General features: G+C 38.0%; 1 protein-coding gene across 11 annotated transcripts in view; it reads right to left on the bottom strand.

Moving 5' to 3' along the window:
- CD200R1L (CD200 receptor 1-like) overlaps positions 1-17,067 on the bottom strand; it is a 45,805-nt gene that overhangs the window by 9,077 nt on the left and 19,661 nt on the right. For 8 of the 11 annotated variants that reach the window (XR_002337486.1, XR_002337482.1, XR_002337483.1 and 5 more), the window contains 3 exon segments: positions 14,866-15,183; positions 14,493-14,744; positions 889-1,012 (listed from right to left, as the gene is read on the bottom strand). Coding sequence is in view for 4 of the 11 variants with exons in the window: in XM_021068428.1 (XP_020924087.1) it covers positions 889-1,012; positions 14,493-14,744; positions 14,866-15,183 (694 nt within the window). In the remaining 7 variants the exon portion in view is untranslated. 11 annotated transcript variants of the gene reach the window in all.

Here is a 17,067-nt window from a genome sequence, read left to right as displayed (position 1 = left end):
TCAGACCAAACATGGAATACAACTACCTAAGTAATTGCTCCAAGTGAGAAAGAGATGGGAGGTCAGCTATGGGCCGACTTGAAGGTAACACTTGTAGTAGCTCCTGCCATTACAACCCTGATTTGCACCTCAAGTGGGTAGAGGGGACAAGTAGGTAGGAAGAAAGCACTATCCAAAGAAACTAGCAGGTGTAGAAAAATGGCATAGCATTTTTATTTGCGTTTTGCTGAGCCATCTGCCTCTTCATGTGGGAAGCAGGGTTGTTTCTCATTTGTAAATAAGAACTCACTAGGGCCAAGGGAAAGGTAGACAAGTCATTCTAGGTATTTACCATGACAGGCAGCAAGCTTTTGCCTGTGTGTATATATGTCTGCTAAGAGGTTGACACAGGCTTGATACTTATTGCATAGATTCTAAATACAAAGGTATCAATAGAAACAGGAACAATTTAGATAGATGTCGAACTGGAAGGCTTATCACAATTGGATGCTTTTTTTGGTGACATTTAACCTAGTTTAAATTGACTTTCAGATTTTTTCATTTTCATTCTCTAGGAAAAAACATAAAATGTATAATTAAGCAGGAATGACCACAAGCCTTTAGAAGCATAGAGACTGGGAAGTAAACACTTAAGGAGGCCCAGCCAAGCTTCATTTCCCCCATAAAATTAGAGGGTGGCCTAAGACAGGTCTCTTCCCTTGTTTTGGTGCTGCAGGCACTTCTGTCTGGGCTCTCAGTTGTTAACAAAGCTTCTGTGTCAAAAAGGAGGTAGGCCACAAGCAATGTGCCAAAAAATGGGTCAAGCTTTTCCCCAGGACATTGTAAACTTAGTCTTATAATAATGGAATCTTTCTAATGAGTCTGTACCTTCCAGTATTCACTTCCTACCTGCGATCACCTGTTCTCTGGAAGTAGAGGAATCCCACGATGACCAAGATAACCAAGAAAAGAGGGAATTTCACATACAGAATGATCAGCAGGTATGATGCTGGAAATCCCAGGATTCCGGCACCTTTAAACATAGGCAACACAGCAGGGGTGGAGAGCCATTTCAGAAATTCTTCTAATGAACAAATTAGAGTCTGTAATTTAAAAGAGCTTTTTAAAATATTCCTTAAACTTCACAGTCTATCATAATCAAAACACCTCATAGATTAAAATTTGACTGTTGCTAATATATCATTCTTTCATGACAATTTAGAAAAAGTGTGTTTTTGTTCATGGTAGATTTTTAATAAATATTTTCTTAATGCACACTAAACATTGTTAAAATTTCCCACTTTTATAAAAAAAAAGGAAATGTACTTTCTAACTTCCCATATAAATGTTAGTTTTAGGGGGCATTAATATTTTATTTTGAACACTATTTGATAATTTCCACTCAGTGAAGTGGTTTTATCACTGAGTTGATATAACCCCTTTAGTAGGGTATTTTGTGTTTTCCTGCTTTCATTTATCCATCTGTGAAATTGCCCCAAGAACTACTGAAAAGATAAAATGAAACTAGGGACCATCATTACAAAATCTTTTCTCCTATGAAAACGACAACCAAAAGTGTGTGAATTCTAAGTACCATTGTGAGTCTTTGCTCAAAGTGTCCTGTCAACCTGTGAAATTACCTACTCAAGTGCTAAAGCTGAAGACAATTTCCTAGACACTGTCAGGGAAAAAGATCACAACCTTCAAATTCTCACCATCCAACTGGGGAGTCAGACCAGACAAATGAAAATATAACTTTTGAAAGAGTGAACAGTGCTAGGTGAGCATTACAGATTATAAATCATCTAAGGAATAGGAAAGCTTAATCAGCTCTAACTGGGAAGTGGGACTTGAACTGAGCCTTTCTAATAACAGGATTAAATAGGTTAAGAGATGAAAAAAAAAAAAAGACTTTTCAAGGGAAAGAACAATATGAGCAAAGATTTGAAGATGTTAACTTTTACCATGTAGAGCATAGAGTAAGATATATAAAGATGAAGTCTATGGTGATCTGAACCTAACTCTGCAGTGATTTGTATGAGTCAGGCACTGTGCCAGACTCTGGGGATGTAGAAATGAATGATATGGTTCCTGTTCTCAAGGTACGTAACCTATCCTGGGACTCAGAGAATTGGGTGGTCAATTATAGGACTCTGGAAGTATTCAGGCAGAAGTGTGCATGAGACAATGGAGTGCATGAGACACAGAAAAGGAACAGCTCACCAACAGCAGGGAAAGAGAAAATTATTCCAGAGGCACTATATCAAACTAAGACTGAAAAGTTCAATAGGAATTGATCAAATAGAATGGAAGAAGAGAGTATAGCGAAGGACATACATGGTGAAGAGATAGAAATTGCATGTAAAAGAAAAGAGAGGAGTAAAAGATAACACTTTGAGGAGCCTGAAGAGGCCCACATGCCTGGAATACAAACTGGAGAATACCAGAAATAAGTCAAGGAGAGCAGCAGACCAAAGGGGTTTAGCCTTCCATGAGGCAAAAAGAAGCCACTGGGGGCATTTAAGTAGGGAAGTTGCATGTTTTTCATTTTGGAAGTCACTGGCTACACTATAGAGGAGTGGAGGGAGGTAAGCCGGGGGTCAGAAGACCTGTTACAAGAACATTGGAACAACCCTGGTGAGAGATCATCATGTGTTCAACTGAGGCAGTTAGAAAGAAAAAAGTCTGGCTTTAAGAAAGTTTTTTAAGGTAAAATCAGCAAAATATTGTACCTGATTTTTTTTTTTTTGTATCTGATTTTGAATATGGGAAATAAGAAAGAGGATAGAATAGCTTTAATTATCTGACGAGTCATTTATCAATAACATAAAATATGGGTTTGGAGCTTAGGAAGGAGAAGAGAAAAGGAATTCTGTTTTAGGAATATGCAATTTAGGTGCCCCTAATGTATTCAGGAAAGGCTGGCCAATTGGAAATTGATTTTGATCATGGAGGAGCCAAGAAGAGAAATCTGGGCTAAAATGTAGATTTAAGAGTCAAGAATTAGACAGTAGGAGTTCCCGTCATGACTCAGTGGTTTATGAACCAGACTAGTATTCATGAGAATGTGGGTTCAATACCTGGCCTTACTCAGTGGGTTAAGGATCCAGCATTGCCATGCGCTGTGGTATAGGTCACAGACACAGCTCAGATCCCACATTGCTCTGGCTGTGGTGTAGGCTGACAGCTACAGCTCCTATTCAACCCCTAGCTTGGGAACCTCCATATGCCTCCAATATGGCCCTAAAAAGACTAAAAAAAAAAAAAAAAAAAAAAAGACGGTAACTAAAGCCAGGGGTATGATGAGATCTCTCAAGGAATAAGGGTAGAGGTGAAAGGAGAAGAAAGTCAGTTATGAAACTCATAGAAATGCCTTTCTTCATGGGATGAATAGATGAAAAGGAATCTATTAATAAGACTAACTGCTTGACTGAAAGTTAAGAAAAGAAGCAAGTGAATATGGGAGGAAAACAGATGAGAAGGGAGGAGAGATCACATCAAATTTCACAAAAAGACTAGTTTATAACAAGACATAAATTTATATTTTATTTGGCATCTAGGAGCGCTTCAGTGATTTTTGTTAGAACATTTTATTTGCAGAGAGATGCATGTGAGTTAAGGAGTGAATGCGAGGTGGCATAGAAAAGACAGTGAATGCAGAATCCTCTATTTTTTTAGATTTTTAAATCAAAACATAGTTGATTTAAAATGTTGTGTTAGTTTCAGGTATACAGTAAGGCAATTCAGACATATCAGTTTAAAAACTATATATAAAACTTTTTTTGGTCTTCTCCATTATAGGTTATTATAAGATATTGAATATAATTCCCTGTGCTATATAGTAGGTCATTGTTTATTTATTTTATATATAGCAGAGTGTTTCTGTTAACCTCAAACTCCTAATTTATCCCTCCCTCCTGCTTTCCCCTTTGGTAATCATAAGTTTGTTTTCTATGTTTGTGAGTCTATTTTGTAAATAAATTCATTTGTATCATTTTTTTAGATTCCAAATGTAAGTGATATCATATTTGTCTTTTTCTGTCTGACTTGATTTAGTATAATAATCTCTAGATCCATCCATGTTGCTGCAAATAGCATTTGTTAATTTTTGTGGTTACACAGTATTTTGGTGTGTGTGTGTGTGTGTGTGTGTGTGTGTGTGTGTGTGTGTGTTTAGGGTGCTTCTATGTCTTGGCTGTTGGAACTAGTGCTGCCATGAACATCGGGGTGTGTATATCTTTTAAATTAGAGTTTTCATCTTTTATGGATATATGCCCAGTAGCAGGATTGTGAGTTTTTGTTTGTTTTTTTTTATGGATGCACCTGTGGCATATGGTAATTCCTGGTCTAGGAGTCAAATTGGGGTGCAACTGAAGCCTCTACCACAGCCACAGCAACACTGGATCTGAGCTGCATCTGCAACCTAAGCTGCGGCTTGAGGCAAAGCGCCCCCAGCCTCACAGAGGCAGTGTTGGGTTCTTAGCCCCCTGAGCTAAGAACTCCTGGGATTGTGATTTTTAAGGAACCTTCATACTGTTTTCCATAATGGGTGCACCAATTTACATTCCCTGCAATAGTGGAGGAGAGTTACCTTTTTCCACACCCTCTCCCTCCCCTTTCAATATAGGAGGAAAACAGTCATGTTTATATAATCAGTCTTAGTGAAAGGATTTGTGAAACAAAGACTGAACAAAAGAGAGAAAGGATAATTAATGAAGCAAAGCTTCTAAGGACATGAAAGAACAAAAAAGAGTACAAGTTGAATGCCTGGTCTACAGAAGAGAAAACCAGACAGAACTAGAGATAAATGCATAGGTCTGGAGATAACAAGTGTAAAATAAAAGCCTAGAGTTTGTGTGAGATGAATTGTGGAAAATAAAAATCAGAAGTGATTAGAAGTACATGCTACAACATGGTGTTCCTTGAAACCATTATGCTAAATAAAAGAAGCCAGTCACAGAGGCCATATGATTCCATTTATATGAAATGTCCAAAACAGGAAAATCTATAGTGATGAGAAGGTATGTTTGTGGTTACCTAAAACTAGAGAAATGGTGAGATTAATTGATAACTAAATGGTAGAGGGCTTATTTTGGGGTGCTGAGTATGCTCTAAAATTAACCATGGGGAGGTCTAAGATGGTGGAGTAGCAGGACATAAGACTCATCTGTTCCCACAAATACATTGAAAATACACCTATATGTGGAAATATTCAAACAGAAAATTTGCTAAAAACTGACAAAAGACCTCAAGAGTATGATAGAATAAGAAAAACATTACAAAACCAGAGAGGACATAAGAAAGAAGAAGGAAGAACAACAAGAGAAAAAAAAGCAAAAGGAAATGAGATGGGACCTGCTCTCCCAGGAGGGAGCTAGAAAGAGGAATAGCTCCTGCACCCTGGTAAGTTCCCTCACCTGCAACAAGACGAGCCAAAAACAGAGGGGGAACTCTAGACAAATGGTCTGAAACAGTTAAGGAGACAGTCCTCCACAGTCGGTGATATTGGCAATGGGCAACCATATTCGGGTGCCAGCAGGTATTGGGAACTAAAACTTTGGCCTTAGAGATCAGACCCAAAGAGGGATCTGGGGCCAGCTATGTGGGGGGAAAAATGGGGTTGACTATGTAGAAACAGCCTGGAAGGACTAGAGTATAAGGCAGCCACAATGGAGAGCATCTAAGTGGAGGCAACCCAGTTGGGCTTAGAGACTAGATGCCATTGTTTGGGGGTGGGGGGAGCTGGAAGAAAGGGATGGGATCCACCACTACTGCCTTGTTCCCTATGCCCACTTTCTCAAGCTGCAGGACACTGCCTGCCTCAGCTCAGAGAACCACTTGGCCGTAGTGGCTGCCTAGTGATGGCTGGGGTAGCGGCCCCAAACTTAGGGCTACAGACTTCTTGGAGCAGGTGGAGTAACTGCCTAGGGGAATAACACAGGTTCCTGGTTCCTGCCGCAGGGGCCCTGCGCTAGTGGAGCCCAACCTGCACCAGAAGAGCTGCCATCAATGGTGGCGCTCATCCCCAGAGAGATCAGGGAAAACACAGGTGCTTTGGCTCCACCCAGAGAATCTGCAGGGGCTCTGACCAGCAGGGCAGTACCAGAAAGGCTGCTGGAAGCAGTGCCCACTTCCTGCAAAAGTAACAACCTGCCTAAGCAGGGAAAACACAGGAGTCTCAACTCCGCCCATAGAGGCTGTACCCATTCCCACGAGGGGGCCGCCGGTGCCTATTCCCTGGCAATCAAGGAAAATACTGGCACCTTGGCTCCACCCAGAGAATCTACGGAGGCTATGTCAGCAAAGCAGTGCCAGAAAAACTGCTGATGGCAGCACCCACTTCCTGCAGAAGTAGTGACTTGCTAGAGCAAGGGAAACACAGGCAAACTCGGGCATATCAGCTCTGCCCAGAGAATCTGCAGAGGCTGCCAGCACGGCAACACCCATTCCCATAAGAGGGCTGCTGGTGCCTGCTCCTTGTTGATCAGGGAAAACACAGGTGCCTTGGCTCTTCCCAGAGAATCTGCAGAAGCTCGTGCCAGCAAAGCAGCACCCATTTTCACGAGAGGGTTGCCAGTGCCCACTCTCTGACAGAGCTATGGGCTGCCCAACCAGCAAAAAGCACAAGATACAGGACCCCTGCCAGTGGCCCTGTGAAGGCTCACATCAGTGACACTCTTTCCATACCAAGGGAGCCAGGGGAGGCCCAGTAACCCACATCCCAATCTGCAGGGCTACAGAGAACACTCCTACCAGCAGCAAGGCCGGGGTAGGGACCATCAGAAACACACATCCTGAAGCTACAGAGAGAGCCTGTGAGCAACATTTAGGGAGAAGCCCCCTGCCCCTGAGGCTTTGGAGAGAGATCCCCAGAGTGGCCAAGCAAGAAGAGTGCTGGCAGAAAGTAGAACCTGCTCCTATATCTACAGAGAATAGTCCCTAGAGCCTACCCAGCAAGAGGTACATGTGAACCACTACCACCCTTGAGAACTCCAGGACTGGGCACCTGATTCAACATCTACATACCAGCTGTCAAGGGGATGATAAATAGAAAGGTAGACCTTATGAGACATCAAAGAAGCAGCTTTCAGACAAAGGAACAAGACAAAAAACAAACAAACCCCCACCAAGTGATGAGGGGATAGGCAATTTACCTGAAAACGAATTCAGAGTGATGATTGTAAAGATGATACAAGATCTTGGAAAAAGAATGGTGACACAGATCAAGAACTTAAAGGAAATGTTTAATAAAGAGAGGATTTGAAGAGGAAAATGAATAGTGCAACAGCTGAAATGAAAAATAATCTAGAAGGAATCAATAGCAGGTTAACAGAGGCAGAAGAACAATTAAGTGAGTTGGAAGGCAGAGTGGTGGAAATCACTGCAACAGAAAAGAATAAAGAAAAAAGAATGAAAAAAACTGAGGAGAGTTTGAGAGACATCTGGGACAATATTAAATATACAAACATTCGCATCATAGGGTTTCCAGAAGGGGAAGAGAGAGAAAAAGGGCAAGAGAAAATATTTGAAGAGATTATAACCAAAAATTTCCCAAATATGGGAAAGGAAACACTCAAGTAGAAGAAGCACAGAGAATTCTGTACAAAATAAACCCCAGAAGAAATACAGAAAGACACATACTAATCAAACTGACAAAAATTAAGTTCAAAGAAAAAATATTAAGAGCCACAAGGGAGAAGTAATAAATCACATATAAGGGAATTCCCATAAGGATAACAGCTGATTTGTCAGCAGAAATTCTACAGCCCAGAAATGAGTGGCAAAATACATTTGAGGATGAAGAGGAGGAACCTCGAACCAAGAATATTCTACCCAGCAAAGCTCTCATTCAGATTTGATGGAGATATCAAAAGCTTCACAGACAAGAAAAAGCTAAGAGAATTCAGCTCCTCCAAACCAGCTATACATCAACTACTAAAGGAAATTCTCTAAGCAGAAAAGGAAAATCCACAATTAGAAACAAGAATATTAAAAATGAAGAAGCTCACTGGTAAAGGCAAAAATAATTTAAAAGTAGGAAATCACCCATTGACAAATATGATATCTAAACTAGCAAGCATGAGAAGAGGAGAGGACAAATGCAGAATATGGAAAATGCATTTGAAATTAAGGAGACTGGCAAGATGAAACAATTCTTGCCAATACATATAGACGGATATATCAAAATATAAGGGGAACCACTAGTCAAATAACTATAATGGTCACACCCATAAAAAAGAAAAACCAACCCAAACATAACACTAAACATGGTCTGCAAATTGCAAGAAAAGAGAGCAAAAAGAGGATGGGAAGACAAAAGACCCAAAATAACAAAAAAATTTTAAGTAAATGACAATAAATACATGCTTATCCATAATTACATTGAATGTAAATGGATTAAATACTCCAACTAAAAGAAAAAGACTAGCTGAGTGAATTCAAAAGCAAGACCCATGTATGTGCTCTCTGCAGGACACCCACTTCAGATCTAAGGACACAGATGGAATAAAATATTACATGGAAGTGGAAATTATAGAAAAGCAGGAGTATCAATACTCATATCAGACAAAATATGTTTTAAAATAAAGAAGTTCACAAGAAAAAAAGAAGCACATTATATAATGATCAAAGAATCAATACAAGAAGAAGAAATAAAGATTGTAAATATATACACACCCAAAACAGGAGCAGTGCAATATTTAAGGCAATTACTAACAGCCATAAAAGGGGAAACTGACAGTAACACAGTAATAGTGGGGGATGTTAACACCCCACTTAGATCAATGGACAGATCATCCAGGCAGAAAATCAGTAAGGAAACACAGGCCTTAAATGACACACTGGATCAAATAGACTTAACTGATATCTATAGAGCTTTTCACCCCAAAACAGCAGCATATACTTTCTTTTCAAGTGCACACAGAACATTCTCCAAGATAGAGCACACCTTGGGCCGCAGATCAAGGCTTGATAAATTTTTAAAAATTGAAATTATTTCAAGCATTTTTTCCAGTCACAATGCTATGAGACTAGAAATAAACAAGAAAAAAACAGCAAAAACCACAAACTCTTTGAAGCTAAACAATATGCTACTAAACAATCAGAGGATCATTGAAGAAATCAAAGAGGAAATTAAAATATACATAGAGACAAATTATGATGAAGATACTACATTCCAAAACTACAGGACACAGCAAAAGCAGTTCTGAGAGGGAAGTTTATAGAAATACAGTCTTATCTCAGGAGAGAAGAAAAAATGCAAATAACCTTACACATTAAACATCTAGAGAAGGAAGAACAGACAGAGCCAAAAATTAGTGGAAGGAAAGAGATCATAAATACTATAGCAGAAATTAATAACAGAGAGATAAAGAAAACAATTGAGAAGATCAATGAAACCGAGAGTCAGTTCTTTGAAAAAATTAAGACATTGATAAACCATTTGCCAGACTCATCAAGAAAAAAGGGAGCGGGTTCAAAATTAGTAATGAAAAAGAAGTTATAACTCACACTGCAGAAATACGAAGCATCATGGGAGACTATAAAAGCAACTGTATGCCAATAAAATGGACAACCTAGAAGAAATGGACAGATTCTTACAAAGGTACAAGCTGCCAAGACTGAACCATGAAGAAATGGAAAACATGAATTGAACAGTAACAACTACTGAAATCGAAAATGTGATTAATAAACTTCCAAAAAATAGAAGTTCAGGAACTGATGGCTTCACACATGAGTTCTACTAAACACTCAGAGAAGAGTTAGCACCTCTTCTTCTGAAACTTTTCCAGAAAATTGCAGAGGAAGGAATACTCCCAAGCTCATTCAGTGAAGCCACAGTTACCCTGATACCAAAAACAGACAAAGGTACCACCAAAAAAAAAAAAAAAAAAAGAAATTACAGGCCAATATCACTGATAAACATAGATGCAAAAATCCTCAACAAAATATTAGCAAACTGCATAAAAATATACATTAAAAAGATCACACACCATGATCAAGTAGGATTTATCTCGATACAAGGATTCTTCAGTATCCACAAATCTGTCAATGTGATACACCACATAAACAAACCAAAAATTAAAAACCATATGATCATCTCAGTAGATGCAGAAAAAGCTTTTGACAAAATTCAATGCCCATTCCTGATAAAAACTCTCCAGAGAGTGGGCATAGAGGGGAACTACCTCAATATAATAAAAGCCATTTGTGACAAACCCACAGCTAGCATCATTCTCAATGGTGAAAAAGTGAAAGCATTTCCATTAAAACCAGGAACAAGACAAGGATGTCCCCTTTTACCAATGTTATTCAACATAATCTTGGAAATGCTAGCCATGGAAATCAGAGAAGAAAAAGAAATAAGAGGAATCCAAATTGGAAAAGAAGATGTAAAACTATCTCTGTTTGCAGATCACATGATTCTATACCTAGAAAATCCGAAACACACTACCAGAAAACTATTAGAGCTCATTAATGAATTTGGTAGGATACAAAATTAATACACAGAAATTGATTGTATTTCTATATACTAACAATGAAAGATCAGAAAGAGAAATTAGGGAAACCATCCCATTTACCATTGCATCAAAAAGAATAAAATACCTAAGAATAAACCTACCTAAAGACACAAAAGACCTTTACTCTGAAAACTATAAAATACTGATGAAATAAATTAAAAAAGACACAAATAGATGGAAAAAATATACCATGCTCTTGGATTGGAAGAATCAATATAGTCAAAATGGCAATACTACCTAAGGCAATCTACAGATTCAGTGCAATCCCTATCAAATTATTAATGACATTCTTTACAGAACTAGAATTAAATATTTTAAAATTTGCAGCAACATGGATGGAACTAGAGAATCTCATACTGAGTGAAATGAATCAGAATGACAAAGGCAAATACCATATGATATCACTTATAACAGGAATCTAATATCCAGCACAAATGAACATCTCCTCAGAAAAGAAAATCATGGACTTGGAAAATAGACTTGTGGCTGCCTGATGGGAGAGGGAGGGAGTGGGAGGGATCAGGAGCTTGGGCTTATCAGACACAACTTAGAATAGATTTACAAGGAGATCCTGCTGAGTAGCATTGAGAACTATGTATAGATACTCATGTTGCAACAGAACAAAGGGTGGGGAAAAAAATGTAATGTATACATGTAAGGATAACTTGATCCCTTTGCTGTACAGTGGGAAAAAAAATTTTTTTTGTATGGGAACACAAAAGACCTTGTATAGCCAAAGCAATATTGAAAAAGAAAAAAAAGCAGAACTGGAGAGATCAGGCTCCCTGACTTCAGACTCTACTACAAAGCTACAGTCATCAAAACAGTATAATACTGGCACAAAAACAGAAATATAGACCAATGGAATAGTATATAAAACCCAGAAATAAACCCAAACACCTATGGTCAATTTATCTATAACAAAGGAGGCAAGAACATACAGTGGAGGAAAGATAGTATCTTCAATAAATGATGCTGGGAAAATCAGACAACTACATGTAAGAGAATGAAATTAGAACATTTTCTAACACCATATGCAAAAATAAACTCAAAATGGATTAAATACCTAAAGGTAAGGCCAGACACTATAAAACTCCTAGAGGAAAACTTAGGCAGAATGCTCTTTGACATAAATCACAGCAACATCTTGTTTGATCCACCTCTTAGAATAAAGACAATAAAGACACAAATAAACCAATGGGACCGAATTAAACTCAAAAGCTTCTGCACAGCAAAGGAAACCATTAAAAAAAAGAAAAGACAACCCACAGAATGGGAGACAGCTTTTGCAAAATGACTCAACTGACAAAGGTTTAATCTCCAAAATATACAAACAATTCATACAACTCAAAAACAAAAAAACAGGAGTTCCCGTCGTGGCGCAGTGGTTAACGAATCCGACTAGGAACCATGAGGTTGCGGGTTTGGTCCCTGCCCTTGCTCAGTGGGTTAAAGATCCGGCGTTGCCGTGAGCTGTGGTGTAGGTCGCAGACGCGGCTCGGATCCCGCGTTGCTGTGGCTCTGGCGTAGGCCAGTGGCTACAGCTCTGATTCAACCCCTAGCCTGGGAACCTCCATATGCCGCGGGAGCGGCCCAAGAAATAGCAACAACAACAACAACAACAAAAAAGACAAAAAAGACAAAAATAAAAACCCAATTTAAAAATTGGGAAGAAGACCTAAATAGACATTTCACCAAAGAAAAACAGATGGCCAAGAGGCACATTAAAAAATGCTCAACATCACTAATTATTAGAGAAAAGCAAATCTAAACTACATTTAGGTTTCACCTTATACCAGTTGGTATGGCCATAATTAACAAGTCAAGAAATAACAAATGCTGGAGAGGATGTGGAGAAAAGGGAACCCTCCTACACTGCTGGTGGGAATGTCAATTGGTACAACCACTATGGAAAACAGTATAGAGGTACCTCAGAAAACTATAAATATAAAACTACCATATGACCCAGCAATCCCACACCTGAGCATATATCCAGATAAGACTTTCATTGAAAAAGGTACATGCACACATATGTTCATTGCAACACTATTCACAAAAGCCAAGACATGGAAACAACATAAATGCCCATTGATAGATGGATGGATTAGGAAGGTGTGGTACATATATTCAATGGAATACTACTAAGCCATAAAAAGGGGCAAAATTATGCCATTTGCAGCAACATAAATGAACCTAAAGTCTCTCATACTGAGTGAAATAAGTCAGAGAAAGACAGACACCATATGATATCACTTATATGTGCAGTCTAAAATATGGCACAAATAATCTATCTACAAAACAGAAAAGATCATGGGCATGTAGGACAGACTCATGTTTGCCGGGGGAGGGGAAGGGAGTGGGATGAATTGGGGTAGATTGGGAATCTGGGGTTAGGAGACAAAAACTCTCGTATTTGGAGTGGATAGGCAATGAGATCCTACTGTATAACATAGGGAACTATATATCTAATCACTTGCAATGGAACATGATAGGGGATAATGTGAGAAAAAAAATGTATATATGTATATGTGTGACTGGGTCACTTTGATGTACAACAGAAATTGATAGAACATTGTAAATCAGTCATAATACAAAATTTTTAAAATAAAATTGATTATAGTGATGGTTGATATACTTTATTTATTTATTTATTTATTTATTTATTTATATTCTTTTGATGGCTGCACCTGCACCATATGGAAGTTCCCAGACTAGGGTTTGAATCAGAGTTGCAGCTGTAGCCTACACCACAGCCACAGGAGCACTGGATCCTTAACCCACTGAGTGAGGCCAGGTATCGAACCCACATCCTCACAGAGACAACACTGGGTCCTTAACCCTCTGAACCACAATGGGAACTCTGGTTAATACACTTTAAGTGGGTGAATTGTATGGTATGTAAATTAGATGTCAGTAAAACTGCTACAAAAAATAAATAAATGTGAATGATGTTATGACAAATAATTGGATATGATTATTTCTAGTAACATAATAAATTATACATTATAAGAATGTAACAATATATTCATTGTAATGAGTATAATAGCTAATGTGAATTAATATAGTTAATACAATAGCTAACATTCATCGATATAGAAGCTAATATTTGTTAATACAATAAACACAATAGCTAATATTTATTGAGTATTGACTATGTACTAAGCACCATGTTAATTATGTATTTTATTTAATTAACAAAACCATATGAGGTGGGTGCTATCATCCCATTTAACAGATGAAGAAATCATGAGATATTCACTAGACCTATTTTGGTAATTACTTCATAATACGTACAAATATCAAATCATGTTGTACATCTGAAACTAATATAATGTTACATATAAATTATATCCTAATAAAAAATATGAGACAGAAAAGTTAAATATTATTCAAAGTCACACAGCTGGTAAATAAGAAGCTGTGTGTTACCAAAGGTTTTGCTCCTAACCAACAGATTATACTCTCTGGAACAATCTAAAGACATGCACTTTCCAGCCTTAAACACATAATATTCAGTAAATATCTGCCAAGTGAATGGATGAGTTGATTTTGGATGACAAGGGAGAGGAGCAAGGATACTTATCTCTTATGCAGGGTAGCAAATGTAGTAGTAACTACTATAAGAAACAAAAAATCAGGAAGGGGATAATTATTGTTCTTGGCTGTCTAAGTACTGTTAAATTTTTTAAAAGTATTGATAGTCTATAACAGTAATTAATCTCAAAGTAAAAGCCTAAGGATCTATAAATTAGCAAAGAATATTTTTACAGCTTCCAGAATGAAAGATATCTAGAGAAGATAATAGTTAAGAAGTTATTAATTCTTGCTATTGGATTTAGAAATACAGTTTCTCCAGTATACTAATGATTATCCAGTTAAGTTTTAGAGAGTCTTTTCAAATTAGGAGCACAAGTTTTCTTGTGCACATGTTCTGCTTGGTCATTCGTAATCTGTGGAGTAAAAGGCTGACCGTCTAAAGAAACAGGTGCTTACCTTGATTCAGCTCTAAGAAGAGACTCTTGTTGCCAGTCACGTGGGAGACAGTGCAGGACACATTAGGTACATGACGGGCCTTCCAGTAGCACATACTCCAGACAGTCACTGTGCCATTGCCCCCGTGAGGGTTTTGCTCAGTGACACAGTCCCCCTCAGGGGTCCAGGAAATCTGAGCAGCCGGCTTCCCTGCGACCGCCTTGCATACCACAGTTCCATTCTCGCTTTGAACCAGGGTCACCTCAGGGGGTACTGCAGAAATGTAGGCATAATGCTTCAGTCTTAACACATACATGGGACAAGGAATTAGAGAGAGATTTGTTTCACTGCTAAATCTGGTTATCTGCAGTGCCACAGACATGATGTTCCTTACCTAATACTTGGAGGTGATAGCCACGATGGAAATTCCCATTTGGTGCTACCTTTTGACACCTGTAATACCCATCATGAGTGATGGCCACTGGACCAATCTGAAGGGCAGGATTCTGGTCAAGTCTGGAGGACCAGATTATTCTCTCATCAGTACAGTTTCCTGATGTGGTCTCATTTGTATCAGCCCTGTAGGCTCTGAAGCAGGGGGCCTTGTCTCTGAGGACTATTTCCCATGTTGCTACCACCACAGTTGTCCACAGCACAGGAGGGCAATAGAGCTCAGCCGTTGTATCCACCAGTACAGGTAGTGAAATATTAACTGCACACACACACACACAGAAGATAACCAAAGAAAAGCTTGATAAGGGATTTCATGTGTTAAATTTTATCCACAGTATATTACATGAAGTGTACTAAAACATTACTTTGCTGGTGATCTTATTCTGGAAATATTAGACTTACATAGAAAAATTAAATATTCTCACAGTGTATATAACATATTAAACCTAACCTAGAGATTAGCCCATTTTCTCCTATATTATGTTTTATTGGGTAAGCAATATTATATATGTGTGAACTATTTTAAGTATTTTAAAATTAATTCATGATTTTTGATATATGTATATGTGTGTATGTAACAAATAAATGATAAAACACAATTATAAATTAAAAGACCGACAATACTCTAAATCAAATGCTTTCGTCTTAGAGACTACCAGATTTATCTTGTAACTCATACTCAAGATAGAACGAGGAATTAGTGATATACTTGTTTCTTCCTAAGTTTTGATGAGAGAGAAGAAATCACTAACACCAGAATGCAATGCTTATTCCTAAGAATGGCACTTCAACATAAATATTGAAAGTATATGGTAACTTATTTAAAATAACTAGGATGGTATTCAGGTTAAGCAAGCTGGAAAATGTTTATTATTTATTTGGAGAATCATAAAGTCAGTAAAATCAACAGATCTTCCTCCTCCCTCCCTTTCTTCCTTTTCAGCCACACATACTATCAGACAGTTCAACTCTGACTCTGCTCACAAATTTTTGTTTCTGTACATTCAGTCTAATTGTGAGGATTAAATAAGGTGACTCCTTTTTCCCATCTTTTAAAGTGAAAATCAAGCCCTGCAACCACTAAGCATTTTCCAACAGAGAAGCTCACTCTTTGCCATAAATTCACGTGTTTCCATGACTGGTAGGGGTGTGATGAGATACACTGATTAGGTGTTTCTGTTACAACTCACCTATAACATCAGAGGTGTCAGTGTGTCAGTGATTTCATCACTTTAACATGAACAGAACCAGCTGTGGCAGGGTAAAATTTTTATGTGAATAAAATTATCTGTGATGAACTCTGCATTTAATATCTTTCCTCTCCTCTTTTGGTGACACTTGCCTCTTATGCGATGTACTCAAGCCCTGGCATTCCACAGCTAAATAAAGATCACATAACTAGATAAAGGAAGAGGGAAGATTTTAAAGCAGATCTGAGAGTACAGTTAAATCTATGCTCTTTCCATCACCCCAAAGGGAACTCCCTTGCAGAGGGAATCTCCCACTTGGCAAAGACTTAGAGACCAGCAAGAAAATGGCTTGTTGGAGAACAATTAGAGGCAGGCATGGATAGGCATGTGGGCACAAAGGAAAGATGCCAAAGCTAAAATCAGAGAGATAAGGGACTAGTGAGGGAGAAAGCTGTGAATGCTTTCATGTTCTTCAGAGTTTAAAATTTACCTTGTAGGGATATGCAGCCTTAATGTTTTCCCTAATGTTTATCCTCAAGATCTGACTCTGTCTTTTTTTTTTTTATTTTTAAGGAAAGTACCAGCTAGTCAAATAAACATTCATTTCAAAAGAGGCACAGTATTCAAAGAAGTAACTCTAAAGATTACTTTCAATTGGCCTTGGGACATTCCCTTTCTTTTCTTTTCTTTTTTTTTTTCCCCCTACTAATGCTCCTGACAGGGAGTTAGTCCTGTTTTATTTAAGTATAATTGATTCACAATGTTTTTCCAATTCTTCTGTAGAACAAAGTGACTCGGTAGTACATACATAGAATTTCTCTTTTTTTGCATTTATTATTATTATAATTTATTTATGATTTTTTATCAAGTTCTGTTGTACAGCAAAGTGACCCAATCACATATACATTTCCCTGTGCTATACAGTAGGATCCCATTGCCCATCTATTCCAAAT

Source organism: Sus scrofa, chromosome 13, assembly GCF_000003025.6.
Source record: "Sus scrofa isolate TJ Tabasco breed Duroc chromosome 13, Sscrofa11.1, whole genome shotgun sequence".
NCBI lineage: Eukaryota > Metazoa > Chordata > Mammalia > Artiodactyla > Suidae > Sus > Sus scrofa.
This window is presented reverse-complemented; position numbering and strand designations above follow the sequence as displayed.